The sequence below is a fragment of the Protopterus annectens genome, chromosome 2.part0 (assembly GCF_019279795.1).
Source record: "Protopterus annectens isolate FY-2018-M chromosome 2.part0, PAN1.0, whole genome shotgun sequence".
In the NCBI taxonomy this organism is placed as follows: domain Eukaryota; kingdom Metazoa; phylum Chordata; order Ceratodontiformes; family Protopteridae; genus Protopterus; species Protopterus annectens.
The window spans coordinates 516589421-516613719 of record NC_056728.1 but is presented as its reverse complement, the minus strand read 5'-3'; the positions used below and the strand labels follow the sequence as shown (position 1 = coordinate 516613719).

At 40.3% G+C, this 24299-nt stretch overlaps 1 protein-coding gene across 15 annotated transcripts in view; it reads left to right on the top strand.

Moving 5' to 3' along the window:
* The window catches only part of ADGRL3 (adhesion G protein-coupled receptor L3), a 3684852-nt gene that overhangs the window by 3246305 nt on the left and 414248 nt on the right, over positions 1-24299 (top strand). For all 15 annotated transcript variants that reach the window (XM_044060915.1, XM_044060918.1, XM_044060917.1 and 12 more), the window contains one exon: positions 11438-11621. In XM_044060915.1, the coding sequence (XP_043916850.1) occupies positions 11438-11621 (184 nt within the window). The remainder of the gene's footprint in view (positions 1-11437; positions 11622-24299) is intronic.

Genomic DNA, 24299 nt, shown 5'->3' with positions numbered 1-24299 from the left:
TCCTACAGCAGTTCATTCACTTTCAGCCTCATGACTCCTACAGTTCTAGTGACAGGTGGCAACAATGCAGTCACCTGGGGTAGGATCATGGAAAGTGCTGTATCACATATTCCAGTAGCAGTTTTCAGTAAGGATGATAGAGCTACCATACTATGAAGTTTGCTGATTGGTACTACTTGGGTTTAGCCTGTGGTCTCAGGGCTCAGTGCTGTTTTGACAAGCATGGTACAGAACTACAGGAGCATTTGAATGCACCCAGAGTTGGTGAACCATATCAAGAGCCATTGGATATACTGTGCTCACTGTCATTATGATCGCCACATGTAGACATGGTGCTGTGTGCTCCACAGTGGAGACTGATAGTGAAGAACCCTGAGAGTAAGAGTATACAACCTAGTGATGTTCTTTGAGGTGGCTAATTAGGAATTAAACACTGGCCAAGGCTAGCTGTGCTGGCTTGTATAGTCAGAGCAAGAACTGATGCTGTCTTCTTAGTGGTTTTTGACATCTGAGTATGGTCAGTCTGTAACTGGCCATGTTACATTCAAACTCTTCCATAGCCATGGCACAAGGACCTACAGATGCAGACCAGAGGGTAGTCACCATCTGCCACTTGGAAGCATCAATGGATGCCATGTTAACCATAAGTGACCAGATCAGCAACATGTGCTCCTGTACCTTTACAGACAGTGGATGCCATCCCGCAGTCTGTGTCAGTGTTGCATGTTGTTCCACAGGCCACAGTGCTTACTCACTATCTCCATATTGGTGTGGGCTTTAGCTGTCTCTGTTTGAATCATTGACATGCACATGCACTGATTAATACCAAATGTTCCACCCATGTCAGTGGCAGACTGCAGATGTGTTAATTAATGCCATGTATTGCACCCAGATTAATGATAGACATGGAGCCATGGCAGTGCTGCGTTCCACCGTGATTCTGCCCTGTGGGGTCCATGTACAAATCAGTAGCATTACAGCTTACTGATTCTGTCTGGTGTGCAACTCCTGTGTAGCCTCAGTTGTGCTTTCAAATGCTGGACATCCAGGAAGCGCTGGTAATGCTGAGGTTCTGGCCTTTTCTTGATCTGTCTCTTTATATGTGGGATTTGTTTGTGAGGCCTCCAATGTTAATGCTGCTGACAGTGTCATTGTGTAATTAAATATTCCTTGCACATATTGTTATTATTAGCCATATGTGACCTGCTGATACAAGCCATATGCTATTCTGTTTTGCCAGACCCTCTACCAGTAGAACTTGTAAAAACAGAAAAGCACTGTACTGTATGGAACAACCCCTACCAAATTAGCAGGTATATAGATATATCTATAAGCTGTAAATATAATATGGAAACTTACATACATTTTTGTGCAGGCTGTTGCAGTTGTTTGGAGGTTCCTGTGAGTCATACATGCAGAGGTGTATTGCTGAATAAGTCCTGTCTTACATTCAGCACCCTGTACTGTATGGTAGTATAGTAGCCAGGATTGACCTGATACATCCTCCCCTGCAGGCATTCGTGCAGTTATCAACAGCCCATCTTCCACGTCTAGGACACCACGGGGTGTGAAGGTCCTCCTCTTCCTCACACAGGAGCACCAGGAAATGTTCCACCTCTGTGATGTTCTTCTGTGTCAATGGTCCAACTCCTGTGGTGGACACACTCCTGGCAAAATCAAGTGCCTTGTTCTTGACACACAGTAGCATTGAATACAGTTTGCTAAACCTAATATAGACTTCTGTTGTTGCCACCCACAGCACCAATGTCTGGGTACCACTCCCTGCCACACCTGCTTCAAAAAATTCTTATGCACTTTATCTTTGGACAAAATGCATGTATCACATCTGCAGAATTCAAAATATTATATGTTGTTCTGGGCATCTGTACAAAAAATGATAAAAATTGCATTTATTTCATATTTTATCACATTTCTGGTGTAACCATCATGCTTACAGTTTCTGTGGTAACATTTTTATTTCCAGACTTTCTTCTTTTTCAGCTTTTTTGAAGATATTTTTTTTTTCTTTTTTTTTGTTTAGAGATGCAGGAATTAGCTGCATAGTCTTCCAGTGAAGAGCAGAGTTTAGTGGTAAGAGAAATAACACCTGCCAGTGAGGTTTTGAAGATGATGTAGGTGAAGAGATCTGTGACTGAGTTTGAGGTTCAGGTCACCTGTACTATTTTGCCAGCTTGAGACACAGTCTTATTGATAGTTTCTCTTATCTGTTTTGTACCACTCTCTGTTTTAAGTGATGATTCAATAAGGGTATTAAAAAAGTGCATGGGCTACCAAAACTAACAGCACTGAATGATGTGCTTGTGGTAGCACTTAAGTGGGAGTAAAAGTGTGTATGCAAGTATTCAGGGGGTTAGTTGTATTGTAGAGGATTGGAAAAGGAATAGAATTTGTGTTGTGCATTAGTAATCTTGTGTGTCAGCTGTCAATATGTGTCTAATTTACTGGTACTGTTAGGGGATAGTTTATAATGTAATGTGTAGGGTTGGTGATAGATGCCTGGGGTACAGATAGGGTTAGGGTTAGCACATATGAGTAGGCTGAAGCAGCGAGGCTCTGTACTTTCTTGCTGCTTAAATATTAACCTAATAAATCATTTCTTTGACTTGTTGTTGCAGCCCTCTGTTGCTGTGTAATTTATGGTCCTGTTTCTGTGAAACTTTGCAGTCAATAAAGTGCAATACTGATAACCCATACACATAAATACTAGGAGTGTAGCCCACTGCATTAATTCCAAGCAAGTAGTCTGAGCATACTCTCAGGAATTTGCATGTAGAATTCCAAGGTAATTACTTCCGAGAAAAATCCTGCATAATCTGCAAAATGTTTTGTGTTAGTGAATAATCTTTAGATATAATGCTTTCTTTCTGTTCTCATTGAGCTCTTGGTGGGGGCCTGAGATGGTGCTGGCTTTGTTTTAAGAGGGAAATGTGTGTATGTGTGTATATTTATTTATTTATTTATTTCCAGTTTGATAACCGGGGAGGTCCACTGGGCCCAGAGGGCCCGTTTTCAGTGGAGGCCCAGGGAAAAAAGCTCTGTATTACATACAATTAAAAAAGCATAGAGTTTTACATTTAGGCCCGGGGAGAAAAGTTCCGTATTACATACAGTTAAAACAAGCATACATTTATGCAATTATACATACACTTATAAATGTTTTAGAAAACAAATGTAAAATTATATATGGAGTTGTATCAAACTGAAAAGGTGCACAAAGAAAGGAAGAAAAAGGGGAACAAAATTAACAGAGAAGGGATAGAGAGTTATGTACAATATTTACATCTAACCATTCTTTAGATTCAGAGCAAGGCAGTTGTAGGGAAAGAAAACAAATAGCATGTGCATGAGGGAGAACATGTATAAGTGATATTAGGAAGCATGTGCATGAGGGAGTACATGTATAAGCGATATTAGGAAGCATGTGCATGAGGGAGTACATGTATAAGTGATATTAGGAAGCATGTGCATGAGGGAGTACATGTATAAGTGACATTAGGAAGCATGTGCATGAGGGAGTACATGTATAAGTGACATTAGGAAGCATGTGCATGAGGGAGTACATGTATAAGTGATATTAGGAAGCATGTGCATGAGGGAGTACATGTATAAGTGACATTAGGAAGCATGTGCATGAGGGAGTACATGTATAAGTGACATTAGGAAGCATGTGCATGAGGGAGTACATGTATAAGTGACATTAGGAAGCATGTGCATGAGGGAGTACATGTATAAGCGATATTAGGAAGCATGTGCATGAGGGAGTACATGTATAAGCGATATTAGGAAGCATGTGCATGAGGGAGTACATGTATAAGCGATATTAGGAAGCATGTGCATGAGGGAGTACATGTATAAGTGACATTAGGAAGCATGTGCATGAGGGAGTACATGTATAAGTGACATTAGGAAGCATGTGCATGAGGGAGTACATGTATAAGTGACATTAGGAAGCATGTGCATGAGGGAGTACATGTATAAGTGATATTAGGAAGCATGTGCATGAGGGAGTACATGTATAAGTGACATTAGGAAGCATGTGCATGAGGGAGTACATGTATAAGTGACATTAGGAAGCATGTGCATGAGGGAGTACATGTATAAGTGACATTAGGAAGCATGTGCATGAGGGAGTACATGTATAAGTGACATTAGGAAGCATGTGCATGAGGGAGTACATGTATAAGTGATATTAGGAAGCATGTGCATGAGGGAGTACATGTATAAGTGACATTAGGAAGCATGTGCATGAGGGAGTACATGTATAAGTGACATTAGGAAGCATGTGCATGAGGGAGTACATGTATAAGCGATATTAGGAAGCATGTGCATGAGGGAGTACATGTATAAGTGATATTAGGAAGCATGTGCATGAGGGAGTACATGTATAAGTGATATTAGGAAGCATGTGCATGAGGGAGTACATGTATAAGTGACATTAGGAAGCATGTGCATGAGGGAGTACATGTATAAGTGATATTAGGAAGCATGTGCATGAGGGAGTACATGTATAAGTGATATTAGGAAGCATGTGCATGAGGGAGTACATGTATAAGTGATATTAGGAAGCATGTGCATGAGGGAGTACATGTATAAGTGATATTAGGAAGCATGTGCATGAGGGAGTACATGTATAAGTGACATTAGGAAGCATGTGCATGAGGGAGTACATGTATAAGTGATATTAGGAAGCATGTGCATGAGGGAGTACATGTATAAGTGATATTAGGAAGCATGTGCATGAGGGAGTACATGTATAAGTGACATTAGGAAGCATGTGCATGAGGGAGTACATGTATAAGTGACATTAGGAAGCATGTGCATGAGGGAGTACATGTATAAGTGACATTAGGAAGCATGTGCATGAGGGAGTACATGTATAAGTGACATTAGGAAGCATGTGCATGAGGGAGTACATGTATAAGTGACATTAGGAAGCATGTGCATGAGGGAGTACATGTATAAGTGACATTAGGAAGCATGTGCATGAGGGAGTACATGTATAAGTGATATTAGGAAGCATGTGCATGAGGGAGTACATGTATAAGTGACATTAGGAAGCATGTGCATGAGGGAGTACATGTATAAGTGACATTAGGAAGCATGTGCATGAGGGAGTACATGTATAAGTGATATTAGGAAGCATGTGCATGAGGGAGTACATGTATAAGTGATATTAGGAAGCATGTGCATGAGGGAGTACATGTATAAGTGACATTAGGAAGCATGTGCATGAGGGAGAACATGTATAAGTGATATTAGGAAGCATGTGCATGAGGGAGTACATGTATAAGTGACATTAGGAAGCATGTGCATGAGGGAGTACATGTATAAGTGACATTAGGAAGCATGTGCATGAGGGAGTACATGTATAAGTGATATTAGGAAGCATGTGCATGAGGGAGTACATGTATAAGTGACATTAGGAAGCATGTGCATGAGGGAGTACATGTATAAGTGACATTAGGAAGCATGTGCATGAGGGAGTACATGTATAAGTGATATTAGGAAGCATGTGCATGAGGGAGTACATGTATAAGTGATATTAGGAAGCATGTGCATGAGGGAGTACATGTATAAGTGACATTAGGAAGCATGTGCATGAGGGAGTACATGTATAAGTGACATTAGGAAGCATGTGCATGAGGGAGTACATGTATAAGCGATATTAGGAAGCATGTGCATGAGGGAGTACATGTATAAGCGATATTAGGAAGCATGTGCATGAGGGAGTACATGTATAAGCGATATTAGGAAGCATGTGCATGAGGGAGTACATGTATAAGTGACATTAGGAAGCATGTGCATGAGGGAGTACATGTATAAGTGACATTAGGAAGCATGTGCATGAGGGAGTACATGTATAAGCGATATTAGGAAGCATGTGCATGAGGGAGTACATGTATAAGTGATATTAGGAAGCATGTGCATGAGGGAGTACATGTATAAGTGATATTAGGAAGCATGTGCATGAGGGAGAACATGTATAAGCGATATTAGGAAACATGTGCATGAGGGAGTACATGTATAAGCATGTGCATGAGGGAGTACATGTATAAGTGACATTAGGAAGCATGTGCATGAGGGAGTACATGTATAAGTGATATTAGGAAGCATGTGCATGAGGGAGTACATGTATAAGTGATATTAGGAAGCATGTGCATGAGGGAGTACATGTATAAGCGATATTAGGAAGCATGTGCATGAGGGAGTACATGTATAAGCGATATTAGGAAGCATGTGCATGAGGGAGTACATGTATAAGCATGTGCATGAGGGAGTACATGTATAAGCATGTGCATGAGGGAGTACATGTATAAGCATGTGCATGAGGGAGTACATGTATAAGTGATATTAGGAGGAGTTAGGTAGGAAGAATGCAATTACATTTCCAATTTTGGGAGAGGTGGGAGTGGAGCTGGGATTGGAAGAGTTCGAAGCTAGTAGTGAATCTTAGCAGGGGTGGGAGGGAGTTCAATTTTTTTGGCTAATGAATTAGGAAAGGAGAAACTGGCCAGGGGGACGTTTTGGTTTATATACAGAAAGTAGATTTTGTTGGGCAGATCTAAGGGGTCTGTGCAGAGTGTAGAATGGTAAGATATTAGTAAGAGCAGGGCATGCAGTTGGATTAAAGATTATTTTGTGGGCTGTAGTAAGCTGAAGGTAGACAAGGTGGTTAGGAAGCTCTAGCCACTTTAGCATGTGGAGAGAGGTGCAATGATGGGAGGAGTGTTTAGATTTAGTAGCGAATTTAGCAATTTTGTTGTAGCAGATTTCTAGTTTTGAGGAGATGGTAATAGAAAGATTGGTTAGAAGTGGAGCACCATACAATAGTGATGGTAGTAAATAGGTAGAAGCTAGAGTTTGCCTTGTAGACGGAGAGAGAAAGTGAGCATTTCTATATAACATATCTAGCTTCTGATGGGTTTTTTATATTAAGTTGGACATGTGTATCGAATTTCAGGTGTTCATCAATAGTGACCCCAAGAAGTTTAGCAAAGGGGACAACTTCTATAGTGGTGTTGACATGGCTGATGATATTGAAGGATTACTTGTCAAGTGTGACAGTTTTTGAGGAAGAGAAAAGAAGGATTTTGGATTTATTGGCATTAAGTGAGAGATGGTTTTGAAGCATCCAGTGCTCAGTAGTTGTAAAGGCCAAATGGGTTTTTGCCTGGAGCTCAGTGAGACTAGGAGCAGAGCAGACTAAAGTGGAGTCATCTGCATATTGCACTATTTTAGTGTTAGGAATGGCGGTGTGAAAATCATTGACAAATACATTAAAGAGCATTGGTCCTAGTATGGACCCCTGGGGAACCCTGGTAGGGGTAGAAAGGAAGGTTGAGGTACCAGTTTGCCATTTCACAGCCTGGGATCTGTTAGAGAGATAACTGTGGAACCAGGTAAGGCAGTTTTGAGAGAGATTGAGGTTAGAGAGATGATTCAGAAGGTGGGTATGGGAGATGGTATCAAATGCCTTGGATAGATCTAGGGCGATGGTGGAAACAATTTCTCCAGAGTCACGAGCAAGGTTTATTATATCTAAAAAAGAGAGGAGAGCAGTTATTGTACTATGTCCAGGACGGAAGCCATGTTGGGTAGGGGTAAGGAGTTGATTATTGATGAGGAAGGGCATGAGTTGGAGATGGATGCATTTTTCAAGGATTTTTGAGATTGGTGAAGGAATGGCTATGGGTCGGAAGTTAGAGATGTTATTATTTTTGCCTCCTTTGTGGAGGGGCAGGATAAATGCTGCATGCCACAATTTGGGGACATACGATTTCTGTATGGATCTATTGATGAGAATGCTGATGGGGATGGCAATACCATCTGCGGCAAGCTTTAGAAAGAGTGAGGGAATATTGTCAGGGGCATTGGAGCATGGCTTAAGTTTAGAGAGAAGTTTTTTGATGTAGGAGGTTGAGATGGTTTTTAGATAAAAAGCGGGGAGAGGATTGGGAGTGGGGGGTTGAGGAGAGGAAGGGGCAGTTGGATTGAGTGGAAGGGAGGAGATGTGGTTGGGGAAGGTCTTAGTGAGTTCAGCTATAGAGTTAGTAAAAAAGGAGTTGAAGAGGGTAGCAATTTCTGTATCAGTTTTTTTGTTGTCAGGACAGGGATTACTTTTGGTACCTGGATGCAGAAGAGAGTTAATGGAGTTCCAGAATTGTTTGGGATTTTTGGGGTGGGTAGACTGAAGTTTAATATAATATGATTTTTTATCTTTTGTAACATGCTTTTTGGTTAAGTTGCGGAGTTGTTTATATTTTTGGAGGGTAACAGGGTGTTTATTTTTGTCGTAAAGTTTCCAGGTTTTGTCTCTTTGTAGCATAAGTGTTTTGGTGTCTTTAGTTAGCCATGGCACAGAGTTGGGTTTTATTCGTTTTGTTCTAGGTGGGGCTTGAGTGTTTAGGATGCTCAGGAAGGTCGTATTGAAGAAATCTATGGGTTTATCTAGTGGAAGAGTTTTTAGGTTGTCCCAATTCATTAGTTTAAGGGTTTCAGAGAATATAGAAGGGATACAATTTGTAAGATTACGAGTATGGGTATATTGGTGTTGGTGAGGGGAGGAGTGGGTAGCTCGGTGAATGATGGCTGGGAGATGGTCACTTGTGGTGTCTGGTAATAAACCAGAGTATGAGATTTTATTAGGGTGGGAGAATAAGATCCAGTCCAGAGTGGACCATGGGGGGTTGTTTCTATTAGGTCTGGTAATACCATTTATTACTTGAGTGAAATTAAAAAGATTGATAGATAGGGAGGGATTGTTGTTATTGATTCTATTCCAGTCAATGTTCACATCACCTAATTTGTATGTCTCAAGCTTAATGTTAGCTGTGGCCCATAGAAGAATGTTTTCTAGAGTGGTGGTATTATTTCCAGGGGGGATATAGATGGCCATAACACAAATACTTTTATAGTTATTCAGTTTAAGAATTCCTATGACTAGTCCAGCGTTGCTGAACTGAGGAATAGGGTTTTGGTAAGGAGAGATATTCAGTAGGCTAGTATAGATTAAGGCTGCTCCTCCTCCTTTTTTATTTTGGCGGTCACATCTGAGTGCTTGAAAGCCAAGGGGTAAAATCTCAGAGTTAGTAATGTGGGGTTGTAGCCATGTCTCTGAGACTGCTACTATATCTGGTGTAGTATGATTTAGCCAAGCATGAGAGTGCTATTTTGTTTTTTACATTCTGGGTGGTAATGGTAATTAGCTTGAGGTATTTGTGGTTGGTAGTATTTGGAGGGATAGGGGGAGAGTGATTGCTATTAGTCTTTGATCCAGGGTTGGGGTGAATGTCTCCTGCTAGGACAAGCCAGTTAGAGGAAGAGAGAAGCATGATCTTTGGTTTGCAACTTATTATTTGTGGGAAGAAAAACATCACTTTTGGTGTAAGATGCTTTGTTGAGTAGGCTAGATGCTTTAGTTTAAAATAGTGAAGTGGGTTAGGTTGTACTAGTGAGGGGGATATGTTGTGAACGTGGGATGTGATGAGGTTGGGATGGTGGAGAGTAGTAGAGGTAGGGGTTGAAAAGAAGGGGGGTAATTTGAAAGAGGAATAGGAGGTGGCATTGAAGACAGTTGTTAGGAGAAGAATGCTTATAGAAGAGATAAGAAATGTATGTGGAAGTGGAGGAGTTATTCTTAACTAGGGTAGAGTAAGTTAGGAGGAGGCAGCAGGATGATAGGTGAGTGATTAAGTGAAAAGGGAATAGGAGTATAGTTGAGAGTACAGGAAGGAGAAGGATACAGATAGGGGAGGGATTAATTAATTGATGAATGCTGGGAGGGGGAGGAGTAGAGATAGGATTTGCTTAAGGGAAGGGGAGGAGATATAGGGTTAGAATAAATGTGAGTGTACTGGGGGTGGTTGGGATTTGGGGGTCGGGGAGGGGAGCGGAGCGGGGCAGACCCAAAGGACAGACACAGTAGGATGGTGATAAAAACAATCAGTAAAGTTGAGAGTAAGTATAGAGGAAGGTAAGCAGGGTGGTAGAGGAAGAGTTGTGTAGATGTTAGTAAAGAAAATAGGCTGTAGGATGAATACGGACTGGGATATGAGTGAAGAAGAGGAGAGTGACAGACTAAGGGTTATAATTCTATAGGTGGAAAATAGTGAGAGAAAGTGTTAGAGACAGGTAAATACTGCCATCTAGTGGTCAAGAACTGACATAGCACAGAGTGGGACCACAGGAGAAGGCTGGAGGTAATAAGAAAATCAGAAAGGCTTGAAGAAAAATTTGCTACAAAAAGACTAGGATAACGTGGGTAGAAGGGTTTGGAGTAGAAGAAAGCAAAATAGAGGGGGGTATGGCTGCTGGCTATTCTGGTGGGTTTACACTACAGACCTAGCAAGTTAGTCAACAATATCATATGCATGTTGAGGGAGGTAGAACCTCGTTTGACATACTTTCTTTAGTTATCTTGGAGTACAGTTCAAGGAATACTTTGGTTTCCCATGATGGAGTAGGACAAACAGGGTATGATAACTGAATGTTGTTGGTCTTGGATATCCATCGGGGCACGACCAGTAGCAGAAAAGATTAGGTAAAAGTAGTGAGAACAGAATGTAAATAGAAGATAAAAGCCAGGGACGCTCAGCAGCCACACGCTAGTAGGGGATTTAAAATGGCGCCACCAGAAAATATGCATTTGCGTATTTTTGTTTATTTTTGTATGAGGGTACGTGTGTGTGTGTGTGTGTGTGTGTGTGTGTGTGTGTGTGTGTGTGTGTGTGTGTGTGGTGTGTTTATGTGTATGTGTCTGTGCGTGCTCATGCATATGCATATCTAGAGGGAGGGGTTGTTAGACTCTAATGATGAAGATATGCGTGCTCATGCATATGCATATCTAGAGGGAGGGGTTGTTAGACTCTAATGATGAAGATATGTAATAAATAATTTATTGCACATTTTCAGTATTTCTTCTACAGTGTGACTTTTGTATGTATATAGTTTACGAATGAATAGCAAACCTTGCAAATTTACAAAAAGCATCTGCCATAACCTGCCATGACTGAATTTGCTATAGTTGAAAACCAACAAGTTGAATCACTGATGGGAGAGAACATTTCTTTTGACAGGTGTATTTTCCTTAGTATGAGCCTTACTGATTTAAGGAATGTACTCAGTGTAAGAAGTCAGCCAGTGGAATTAAGAGATAACGCTTGAGGTTGATATTTACAATAAGACAAATAAAAAATAAGGTTTTCCTACCATGCAGAGTCAGACAGACATTTGCAAACTGAAATAATGAGTGCCCCTGTTGTTGACTGTTACATGACCTAGAAAAAGAAAAAAAATAAATTAAATGCCTTTGTTGACTACTGGGCCGAACTGGCATGGTGTCTTGTATCTTTTGACTGCTGACAGCTTGGAAGGACTCACTGGAGACCTTTTGTCATTGTTATTTTCTCCTTTCTAGGCAATGGTAGAGACTGTTAACAACCTCCTTCAGCCCGAGTCCCACAACGCCTGGAGAAATCTGACCACCAGTGACCAGCTGCGTGCTGCCACTATGCTGCTTGACACTGTGGAGAAAGGTGCTTTCGTTCTAGCTGACAACCTTCTCAAAACAGATATTGTCAGGGAGAACACAGAAAATATCCGTAAGTTCTGCAAGCTAAAATGAAATCAAGTCAAACACACAGATAGGTGGCTTGAAATGTTTGTTTATAGATTGCTATTCATGCAGAGAAATGTGCTGAAAATGTGATTAATGTAACTAACAGAGATTTTTGTTTCAGGGCTGCTAATTGAAAAAAAATTGCAAATAAAACCTGTTAAGATGTCCCTCAGACAATAGTTACTCTTGGTATAGTGAAATATTTCCAACTGTCTGAAGTCACGCTCATCCTTGCAAGCTTGTGTGTTTCACAAGTCCAGTACCCGCAACTGTAGCTCTCTTCTGTATTTAAACAAATGCTGCTCCAGGTAATTTGTCAGTCTACGACCTCACTTTGTAATGCTGGCTGATAGCAAAGTCCCCCTTGTACTAAATCCTCATCAGCTATGTCTGAAGCCAAGGGGAGAGAATTCCGAACGCAACAATAAATCTAAGCAACTAGACCCTACATGTACATTTTTTTCTAGTTTATGTAACTTATCCTCAGTTGATATTAGCTTAGGCCACTTTTTGGACAGGAAGAAAAGGTTACGTATCTGACAAGAGAAATAAGAGTACAGGAAGAATAAGGCATATTTTTAAGAGCATGTCATCATGCCTGAGAGAGAAATTAATTTCTGATTTTGCAAAAACAGTGCTTTTGCACAGTACAAGACATGCTTTTGTTAGACCATGAAAATAGCTCTGCTGCCAACTATGGAAAAAATGAACATTTAATAAAAAGTAACAGTCCAGTCCCTTTGTTTGCCTTGTTTCAAAGGGAATATTTACAAGAAATCATCTGACTTGTCTTGTTCTATGAGACAGGGTTGAAGGTAGGTTTATAGAACCTCTCCTGCAGATGATGTGAACAAGGCACATTGCCCAAATGAAGACAGACACATTTGACATTAGTTATCAGTGATGATTCAACTCACTAAACTGTTTCCTCTTTTTATTTTAATTTCATGGCAGATTGTAACACAACTCACAAACACATCAATAAAACTACAAGACAGTGATTTAAGTGGGAGATTTCTATTTGAACAATCAAAACGCTTTTACTAGATTGAGTGATTGACTCAGTAATTTGTTAGAAGTCACAGATTCATGGTTTTGAATGGAAGCTGAGAGCACAGCTGTAAGTTGAGCACATCCAATGTGGTGTAGTTATCCAAAAATTATCATCAGAGGCCGATAAAGCACTCCCTTTCCCTCACCTGGGGCAGCTATACAGCTTTGGAAAAAATGATGTACACAAACATACATTTCTTGTACACATTCTTCCTACTACATGTACAGGGACTGAGCAGGTGAAGGGTAGCATTTGAATGTTAATAAGTCATCACTAGGGTCATCCTGTGCAAGTAGTCTAACATGGGAACTGCTTCTAATTTCTGCATTTTGCATGTGTAGTTCCTTTGTAGGTCTAGTTGTGACAGAGATAAGCCAGAGGTTTGGTGGCCTCACGTGATACATATTTTCTGGGGTTGTTGACACTTACTCCTCCATTGCCCTACAGGAGGTACTGTCTTGATTAAAATTACACTTTTGTGGTGATGCACAGCACAGAATAAAAACAAAGGAAGCCAAAACTAATGGAGTCCAAAAGCATATAGTGTTGGGCAGACTGGCAGTCCTGTTGCATTGTGCTTAAACCGTGACACTAGAGGACAGAATTGAGGAGTGATGGTTGTTGTTGCTGAAACCCATTCTAATCAGTGCAGTAAACTCTGTATCACTAGTCCACCTTTCCACACTTTCTACAGCTTCTGCAGCACTTTCTCTACATTGTGCAATAAATGTGTTTTGCTGGTGTAGGCATCTTTGAATAACTAAGAATACATTTCTAAAGGGCCGTTGGGGGGCTTTTATAGCAAGATAATATGTAAAACATGGTTTACATACAACCGCTTTTGTTGATACCTTCTGACAGTCTTTAGAAATGCATACATGCATACAGTCACACACACACACACACACGCACGCACGCACACACACACACACACACACACACACACACACACACACACACACACACACACACACACACACACACACACACGTTTCTGATTGTGTATGAAATGATGGACTGGAAGAGCTACAGCTATGATGAAATAATGAGATGCCCCAAGTAAGCAGGAAAGGGCCTGGCAGTACTTCTGAAACAGCATTGTGCATAACGGGTAAAAATGTATGATGCTTTTTTTCTGTGTGCATTGTCAGAAATTGAAGGCATGCATGAATGAAAACTGAAAGCATGTATTTCGGTCAAAACCTCTATTTTCTTTCCATTTATTTCTTTAATAGCAATCTCACTGGAAAAATTACATGCACAAAGCTGATATCCTAAGGAAAGATCATGAAGCCTACTAATCCTTTGCCTTATTAATAATAAATGCTGATTTCTTGATATTCCCAACATAAAATAATAAGTTCTGCACTCAGCACATTTTCATCAGTACTTATTAAAGTATTCTCATGAGACACGAAGAGAATGCCAAAGAGGTAGTGTTCCAAAATGGTGTCTGCCAACTCTAAAAACTTGCTTCTCTGGTTAAGAAAAGGAAATTATGTTAACTGAAACATCTGGCAAGACAGAAATAGGACAGCTGAATTTCTAGTAATTTAAGCCTTAGAAAAAGATTATTGATGCTTGATAAAACTATTTTATATATATATATATATATATATATATATATATATATATATATATATATATATATAGGTTTACTATCATTGTGCTGAAGTGGATTCAAACGAATCCACTTCAACGAAAGGTAGGGGATCGAATGGTAACATTGCCGAATTACACATCTTGCTCCTATCTTGACCCATATTAAAGCCCATTCCATGGTCGCATTCGAGATGTAATTCGTCAATGTCTGGATTCAGCAATGTCAACTTTCGTGGATGTGGGTCGATGTAAGCAGCGTTCGACCGAGTCCGGTCCGACATAATGAGAGTAAAGCATATATATATATATATATATATATATATATATATATATATATATATAGATTCACTTTATAATCCCTAAATACTGAAATATCGAATTTCAGTATCTCGAGACTATAAAGCCGAAAACTCAATAACCCGAAACCTCAAAACCGAGAAATTTAAAAACATAAACACACCTACCTCCCGACACTACAACAAACCAAGCCAACACACACAAACGCAACAAAACTAACACACACACACACACACATTTCCTATAAGGAGGGGGGCAAGCCCCCCCTGCACCACCCATGTGGGGGGCTGCTCCCCCCACCCCCCTACTTATATATACTAACTCAGAGGTTGCACTAAAAATCGAAAGACAGCAAACCCACTACCACACATTCTAAACCCCCCTTACAAAAACACACATCACATACATACAAACACGACCACTCTCAACACTTACACACTCACACGCTTACCTACATATCCTAACCCACACCTAGAACTCCTCAATACACTCACACAAACCCTCCCCAAAACCCTTAAAAAACATTACACTTACCAAATGCACCATCACCACTACAGGTTCGAGATTTCCATATTCAACATTTTGAAGATTCGCGCAACTGCAGATTCGACACTTTCGTCTCGAGATACTGAAATTCGATATTTCAGTATTTTGAGATTCCAAAGTGAACCAATATATACACACATATAGATATATATATATATATATATATATATATATATATATATATATGTGTCCATGTCAGATGGACGAAAGCGCACTTCAACAAAGACCACATTGCCGAGACGACTCCGCCAATTGGCAGTAAGTCAATGTGTTATGGAACGGAATACATTCCCGTTTCCATAATACACTTAAAAACCACATCACAACATGTATAGCATGGGGGCAAACCCTCCTGCACCCACCCCTGTGGGGGGCTGTGCCTCCCACACCCCCCTACTTAAATATACCAACTCCGAGATCGCACTGCAGTGAGGGAATGGGACTAACTCCCATGCCACACTACTTACATTGTTGGGGATTCATCCTGTTGGCGGAGTCGTCTCGACGATGTAGTCTTCGTTGAAGTGCGCCTTCGTCCATCTGACATGGATCCATATATATATCTATATATATATAAAATATATATATATATATATATATATATATATATATATATATGTATATATTATTAAGTATAAATAGTTCTGAACATCAGATTCGTATGGAGCAGTATTGGCATAGCTATGCATGTTTGAAAAGAAATAATAACACAGTTTTGTAAACTTTTTTATCATTCATTACTTTGTCACTATGCTTAAAGCTTAAATCTTAGTTTGTTGTTTCTGAGTGTGCGTTATCGATGCCAATAATTTAAAAAGATTTAATTTGACTGTTGAGGCCTTGACTCAAAACATATTAAAGTAAATTCTGTATTTAATTCTGATGATTGTAATTCTTATAGCTATTTCTCAGAGTCTGAATAAAAGTCTTGCATAAGTTCAGACTCAAATTTTCTAACATTATTTAAAAGCTATATTTAAATTCTGGACTTTTTAAGAATGAAATTTGTGATATAGTGAAATTTGCGCTTTTCTTAACTTTGAATTAGAATTTACTATCTCCCAAACATGTTCCACTACATGTAAGTAGGCAGTGAATTTAAAATTTTAAAAAGCAGACTTTTCACTCATGTTATGAGCAGGATTTTTCAGTGAAAAAAAATTACAAAATATGGTTAAACATATGGAAAACACCCAGCTTCCATCCCTTTTAATAAGCTTTTCATGCATATGATTTATGACTTATTTTAATGCTTATTTAACTAATTCCAGAAAAAAACTTATTACCCAGGTTTCCTTCATGTTTGTTCAGAATATGGTAATTTAAGTGCAAACATTTTGCATTTATTTTGGCATTTCCTATCACTGAATAAACAATGGTCTTGTATTAATGAGAAGTTCATAACTTCAGTATTAATAGCAGTTGATTTGTCCTGGAAGCAGGACATCTTAAAATGTAGGTTATACTTTAGAAATAAAGATAACGCATTGCTGTTTGTATCGTTATTAGCTTTAGTAAAGCTTTGTATAACAACTCAGTGGACTAACATGCAAGATTTTCTCAACAAGACTTTCTTCCTATATAACTAAATGTTTAACTGCATAAATTTCTGTCCTAAATTCAAGAAAAAAGTCAATGGTTGGAAAGCATTATGGAAATGTTTATGGATGTGATCTAACTCAGTCAGACATGGATATTCATGTTATCTTGCGTTACTGAAGAACTTGTTACTCTTTGTTTTAATTACTTTGCAAACTATTCCAATTGTTTCTTTTATTCTCCATTATGCATGCATGGATGGTCTTAGGATTCAGCTAGGGGCACTTTTCCAAAGGGCTGCAGGGCTGTATGGGGGAGGTGCTGTACAGCTTAGCACTCATTTTGCTGAGTTTCTGCTCCATCCCACCCATGATCTAGACAAAGATGGGCCCTCTGATTCATTGCTTAGGTCATGGGTAGGATGGCAAGAAGCAGAAAGCCTGAAAATATTTAATGGTGGAGGTAGATATAATGGCTGGAGTGCAGATATAAATATCAGTGGGTGCTTATAGCCAGTATCACTATAATTGTTTGCATAGGATAGTCTGGATTGCAGCTGATACCTTTTGTACTGACAGCTGTTTTGAGTGGTTGGCTGGTAGCACTATACACTTCCAACAGCAGGATTTATTTTTATTTTTAGAAATTGTGGATGGTGGTAGGACTAGCTGCCAAGTAAAATACATTACTGAAGCTATTATTTTTAATATAGCTGGATGTCTCAGGTATATAGTAAACAAAGTGGGTATAACATCTGATCTTGAAAGCTGTCTTTGTGGATGAAAGTGACTGACTGTGTTCACTACTGTTGTTTGCTTAAGACAAACCATCATTAATCTGGCTTTGCAGGAATAATGCCCATATTGGTGGAATTGGAATTTAAATGCACTTTACAGGGGAGGGGGAGTGTATGTAGGGTTGTGTAGCTATGTACACAAATGTGTATCTATATATACAAGCATACATATATATATATATATATATATATATATATATATATATATATATATATATATATATATATACACACACACACACACACACACACACACACACACACGCAGGTCCTGTTAATTTTATCTAATGTTAGTAATACTGACATTCAAAATATCTACCTAAAATATGTAAAACTCAAAATTTCAACAAATTATTGTTACAGCAGGGAAGGCTATATTTCCTTTCCCCACAGTAATGCAACCTCAGAGTTGGTATATTTAAGTAGTGGTGGTGGTGGGGGGGCTTGCATCTCTGCAAAAATATTGTTTTTTGATACTCCCCATTTTTGTCAATATTTTGTGTGTTGATATTTTGTGGTTGCAATTTTGAGCATTTATGTGAAAAAAAATATGAAATGTATTAATGTAGCTGTTATTTTTCTATCGCAGTTAGACACCTGAGATGTACATAATCAAGAAAGTGGCTATAATTGCTGATTATGGGGTTGTCTATGGATGGAAATGACAATCATTATTCTGGCTTTGCCAGACCAGTGTGCATTTTTGTGAAGCAAGCTGGAATACTTTACTGAAGCCATTTTGTTAAAGATCACATTCAGACAACTGAGATTTACACAGTCAACAAAGTGGTCACAATTGATGTATATGAAGGCCATCTGTGGCTAAAAGAGAGTTATCCCTGCTGCTGTTCTGTCATCAATCTATCTTGGCAGGAGCAGTGTCACATAGCTGCATTTGCTTATCTGTATAAAAATGATCATTGATGTGGCTTATGTATATCTAAGTGTATATGTATATCTCTGTCCTGCAGCATCAATATTGACAGGGGCACATGCATATTTCTTCTGCCTTATGATAAAAAAAGAAACATGAAATAATTATCTTTCAAATATAAGGCATCACAGAACATGCAGCCCCTCTGAGCTTTTCTTGGCCTTATAGCCCTCAGACCACCTGATTTGTAAGGGCATTTTTACACAGTGTTAGGAAGGGGCTCTCCTCAGTATTTGCCATTGGCTCCACCTAGTCTAAATATATATCACAAAGTATATTAATGCAGCCACTGGTTCTTTAACTTTTGTCCCAATCCTTATTCACTTGTATACTCAGAAGGTCACTATAGGTTGTGTGGGGAGATGGGGACAATGTGGTTGTATTTATTTATCAGTACAGCTAAACCTCAAAGGTGTGCACAGAAAGTAACTCCAGCTTGTCTTGGAGCATAGTGGTGTCCAGAGGCAGCAGGCTGGAATACATTACTGTAATTCTTATTTTGATGCCTTTATCACTATTAGTCATCTGACTTGTATGCAGGTGGATATGTTTTGAGGGCTGGGGTAAGGAGGCATGCTTTGTGTATATATGTGTATATATATATATCACAAAGTCATTGGTTCTTTAACTTTTGTCCCAATCTAACATCAGAGGGGGTACACAGAAGCTGTCTGTCTTTTGTAGAAGGGGCAAGGAAACATGTAATTTTTATGTATGACAGCAACAATTTAAAATATATGACTGTCCTCATTTGTTTTGCATTAGGGGTACACAGAACATGACTAACTTATTTTAAGACGGAGAGGGAGGTAGATACTATTCTCAGAATTGATTTATGTGTTCTCATAGCGTTCATCTTCACAGTCTGTTGGGAACTGCTAGCTTCTCTGCTTTGAAAATTAAGTCTTGGACACAGTTTATTTCTTCCTTGAAAGGAAATATAAATATTTTCTGTTTAGACCATCATTAGATCAAAGTGTTTGAAAACAGAGCACTAAAATGCACCTCAGACTATTCAGCACCCTGTGGCTTCATTAGCCATATCATTCCCCAAGTCCAAATTGTAATTTATTTGTTCTTTCTCAGTTGTTACAGTCAAGTCTTGCACAGTTCGTGTGTGTGTGTGTGTGTGTGTGTGTGTGTGTGTGTGTGTGTGTGTGTGTGTGTGTGTGTGTGTGTGTGTGTGTGTGTGTGTGTGTTTGTGTGTGTGCGTCTGTCTGTTGAAAGGATGTAAGTAAAATCCAAGCAGTAAAATGAAGTGCAAAAAATGAAGGAAGTAATTTGGGTGGTGTATTGAGGCTAGGATGCGGGGATGATGGTTGCTGAGATTGTGTGTGTGGAGGGGGGGCACTGCTGAGTAGCAGAGGGGCAGACCACAGAGATATTCTTCGTGTTTCACTGTTGCAGTCATTACATTTGGGTTATCTGCTTGCAGGTAGCCCTCAGTCGGCCTAATTAACAGTCTTGGATCCTGCGTCGGTTGCTGTCCCTTCTTCCATGACGTCAGGTCATCAGGGGTATAAAACATGCAGCCTACGCCATTACATCAGTCTTTCTTGCCGTGTTGTTTCCAAAGCAGAAGCAGTTCGCAAGTGCTGGTCAGCCGACTCCTGAAATTTTCGTTTTTGAGTTTCAGAACCGAAGTCTTCAGCTAAAGCTAAGTACCCCATTGGGGAAACTTCTTCTTACTCCTTACCAATGTCAGTAAAAGTTAACAATTGCATTACTTGTGGAAAGCAAATACCTCATAAAGATTTTCATTCGTACTGTATTCCTTGCCTAGGCCCTGACCACGATGTACCTTGTTGTCGGTTTTGTGCTTTATTTAATCATTTGCCTCTAAATATTTCGGTTCTCAGTTTAATTATCCAGAAATGTCGTCGGTTAGCCATCTGACTACCGGGATTCCGAAAAAACACAAAGATAAAGACAGAGACAGGCTGCCGAGGTTGAAAACTGCTGACGACGCTTCTCCTAAGCCTGTCGCCAGTTCGCCGGTACTCAGTGAGGCCCTTTTGCAGCCCCTGATAACCGCTACTTCTGATTCGCAGGCCTCTACTGAGACCCATTCGCAGTCCAGTATGCCGTGAGATGCTTCAACTATGGAACCTGTGGATGTCTCTACCTTGGATGTTTCCGGAGCCGCTGTGCAGGCACCGGCTTCTGAGGGTGTATTCAGGCCTACGGACTTGCATATTAAACCGACGCCTCCTTCTTCACTTAGGCCTAAATCTCGAACCAAGCCTAAAAACCAATGCCCAGGCCACATGTTCAGGCCTCTATGCCTAAAAAACAAATGATAAGAATGGCTGAAGATCTAATAACTCTAATCAGGGGTAGTCCCCCCCCTTATAAGAGGCCTAGGACTGAAGTTGTTTATGAATCTTCTGACCAGGATTCTGTTTTTTCTGATTCTTCTGATGATTTGGATTTGCCCTTATCTACTTATGAGGATTCTGATGCAGAGGACTCCATTCCCTCTGCTTCCCCTCCAGAGCATTTTTAATTTGGGGAAACCTTACATATTCTAAGGGAGCATTTCCACTGGGAAAGCCAGGATTTTTCTTATTCAAAAACAGTCTTAGGGATTTCTTACTCCTACCTCAGCATAGGCCTTTAGCTATTCATCCTGTACTACACATTGTTGATGATGCTTTTTCGGAATCTAGTTTGGCCCCTGATTTCTTGCCTCCTACTCCCAGAAAACCTGATAGATATTACAGGGTCCCTGAGTCACACAAGTTCCTTTTTAAAAATCCTATTAAAGATCCAGAGACTATTTCACAGGGGCCCAAGGGTATTAAGGCTTCTACTGCTAAAAATACTACCCCTTCTGATAGAGATTCCAGGGTGCTGGATAGCTGGAGTAAGAAGGTTTACACTTCTGCAACCTTGGCCATTAGGGCTTTAAACTGTCAGTTTTATTTGTTAAAGTATCAGCAACATGTTATTGGATTGCTTAAACAGAAAATTATGTTGATTCCTGACTGTGTGGAAAATAAAGAATTACAGGATTTAATGCATTCTGCTGAACAAGTTGGAAAACATACTTTGCAGTGTGGTTTTGATTTATTAGAGGCCTCTTGCAGGGCTGCTGTCACTGGATCTGTGCTCAGAAGGCATGCTTGGCTTAAGGAGCAATCTTTGCCTGATCATGTTAAAGCTAAATTGTTGGATGCTCCCTTAACTCAGGACCACCTGTTTGGCAACAAGGCTGAGGAAGTTTTCAAAAAGATGGAAGATAAAGCTAAATCTATGCAAATTGTTAAAGATTTCTTACAAGTTCAGCCTCCTAGATTTAGTAGGCACTGGCCCTCTAAGAATTGGTCCTTTCCAGCCTCTTCAAGGTCTTCTCAAGCCAAACCCAGACACAGCAAAAACCCCAGGTTTCAATCCCAGGGGACACACAGGACTAAGCAGTGGGGGGCCTCCACTTCCAAATCTGGGAGTAATAAGACTCCCCCCTATGGTAAACTGTCTCAATGACTTCCTTTTAAAATTTCCAAGCACTTATCAACTGACTGCCCCTTTGGGGAAGATTGCTCTTCATGCAAAAAACTGGGAACTCATTACCCAGGACAAATGGGTTTTAAATATAGTGTCCCAGGAATACAGATTTCACTTCCACACATTGCCAACACTAAGCGGATGGCTGGACCTACCCCCAAATCAGTGGGCAGAGGCCCAAAAACAAGTACTTTCTCTCTTAAGCATAGGGGCTATTCAACTGGTACCAGAAGAGGAAAAGGGACAAGGTTTCTACTCAAGACTTTTCCTGGTACCCAGAAAAGACAATTCATGGCGTCCTATCCTGGACCTGTCTACTCTAAACACCTTTTTGGAGATTCCAAAATTCAAGATGCTGGCTCTTCACCAATTACTTCCTATGTTAGGCAAAGATGCCTGGTTGGCAACACTAGATTTAAAAGAAGCATACCTGCACATCCCAATCAGGGAATCTTGTAGAAGATACCTACGCTTCAAAGCAGGCTACATACACTATCAGTTCTCTGCACTGTCCTTTGGCTTATCTACTGCGCCCAGGATATTCACTAAGTGCCTAGCCCTAGTTATTGCTTTTTGCAGGCAAATAAATATTCAAATATACCCATACCTGTATGATTGTCTAATTCAGGCAGAAAGCCAGGAGTTACTTTTAGATCATCTGGCCTTTGTACAAAGGATTCTAACTTGTCTGGGGTACACCATAAATGAAAAGAAATCACTCCTGGTACCTTGTCAACAAATTATATTCCTGGGAGCAAGCTTGAATACAACTTCCCAGATGGCTTATCTCATACCAGAGAAAAAAAATTAATTTGACAACCTACTTCAGACAAGTGGCCACAAAAACCCTCCTATCTGCAAGACAAATACTGCAAGCCTTGGAGTTCATGGCCTCCTGCATTCTTCTAATTCCATATGCAAGACTGCATATGAGGAAACTACAATGGTATCTAAAAAGCCTATGGTGTCAACATTCTCAGGATCTAGAAGCAATGATTCCTATCATACCTTGCCTATGCCTAGAGTTCATTTGGTGGGCAGAGGCCTGCCACCAAAACAAGGGACTACTTTTCACACCACCCCCTGCCACCCAAACCCTAACAGCAGATGCATCAGACTATGCATGGGGGACTCACCTGGCAGGGAAGTGCATTCAGGGCAAATGGAACCCATGTCAAATGCACCTGCATATCAATCAAAAAGAAATGTTAGCTGTACAGAGTGCTCTAACAGCCTTCAAGGACCGCATTCTTCCAGAACAACTAATGGTAAAGATGGACAACACCACTGTTATGTGGTACATAAACAAGCAGGGGGGTACACATTCTTACCCCCTCTGCAGACTAGCCATGGCATTGTGGAACACAGCCTTGAGCTACCAAGTGCACCTACAAGCTCAATTCCTGCCAGGAAAATTAAATACACTGGCAGATGGACTAAGCAGAAACCTCATGGACCCACACGAGTGGAAACTGGAACCAAGGATTTTCAACATGTTGACAAGCAAATGGGGGAGCCCAGATATAGACCTGTTTGCCTCTCCCCAGAACTACCAATTGGACAAATTTTGCACAAGGGCTCCCCACAAACAAGCCTGGAAAGTGGATGCTCTGTCCTTCAGCTGGAAAAACCTATCAGTCTATGCCTTCCCCCTCTGCCTCTGCTCTCCAAAGTACTACTAAAAATCAAACAGGACAAACCAAGGATGATTTTGATTGCTCCAGACTAGCCACGCCAACACTGGTACCCCCTCCTGCATAGTGTGTCACTGTTATCCCCATGGCACCTGCCTCAGACTCCTTCCCTGTTATCTCAGCAGGTGAACCAGATTCTGCACTCTCAGCTTCTAACACTGAACCTAGCAGCCTGGCTAATTATCTAATCTCTCCTGTACCATCCCTCAGTAAACCTGTGATGGATATCATTTTCAAGGCAAGGAGGCCTAGTACTAGAAAATCGTATGCTGAAAAATGGAAAAGATTCTGTGCCTGGAACCAGTCTCAAGGGATGAGCACAGCGGTGCCCAGTTTACCTCAGATTTTAGAATACTTAGCTGAGATGCTTCACAAGGGCCTGTATTTTTCCTCCATCAAAATTCACACCTCAGCCATTTTAGCTCATTATAACACAGAACCTCCCCTCTTCTCTCATCCACTGCTCAAGCAGTTCCTCAGAGGGGCAAAACATTTGAGACCATCCAGTAGAGCTCCAACCCCAGCCTTGGACCTTAACTTTGTTTTGGAGGAACTCACTCTACCTCCTTTCAAGCCAGCTGCTACTGCAGACTTAAAATTTCTTTCTTGGAAAACAGCTTTCCTTTTAGCAATCACTTCAGCAAGAAGGGTATCTGAATTACAGGCCCTTATGGCAGTGGAGCCTTTCATCA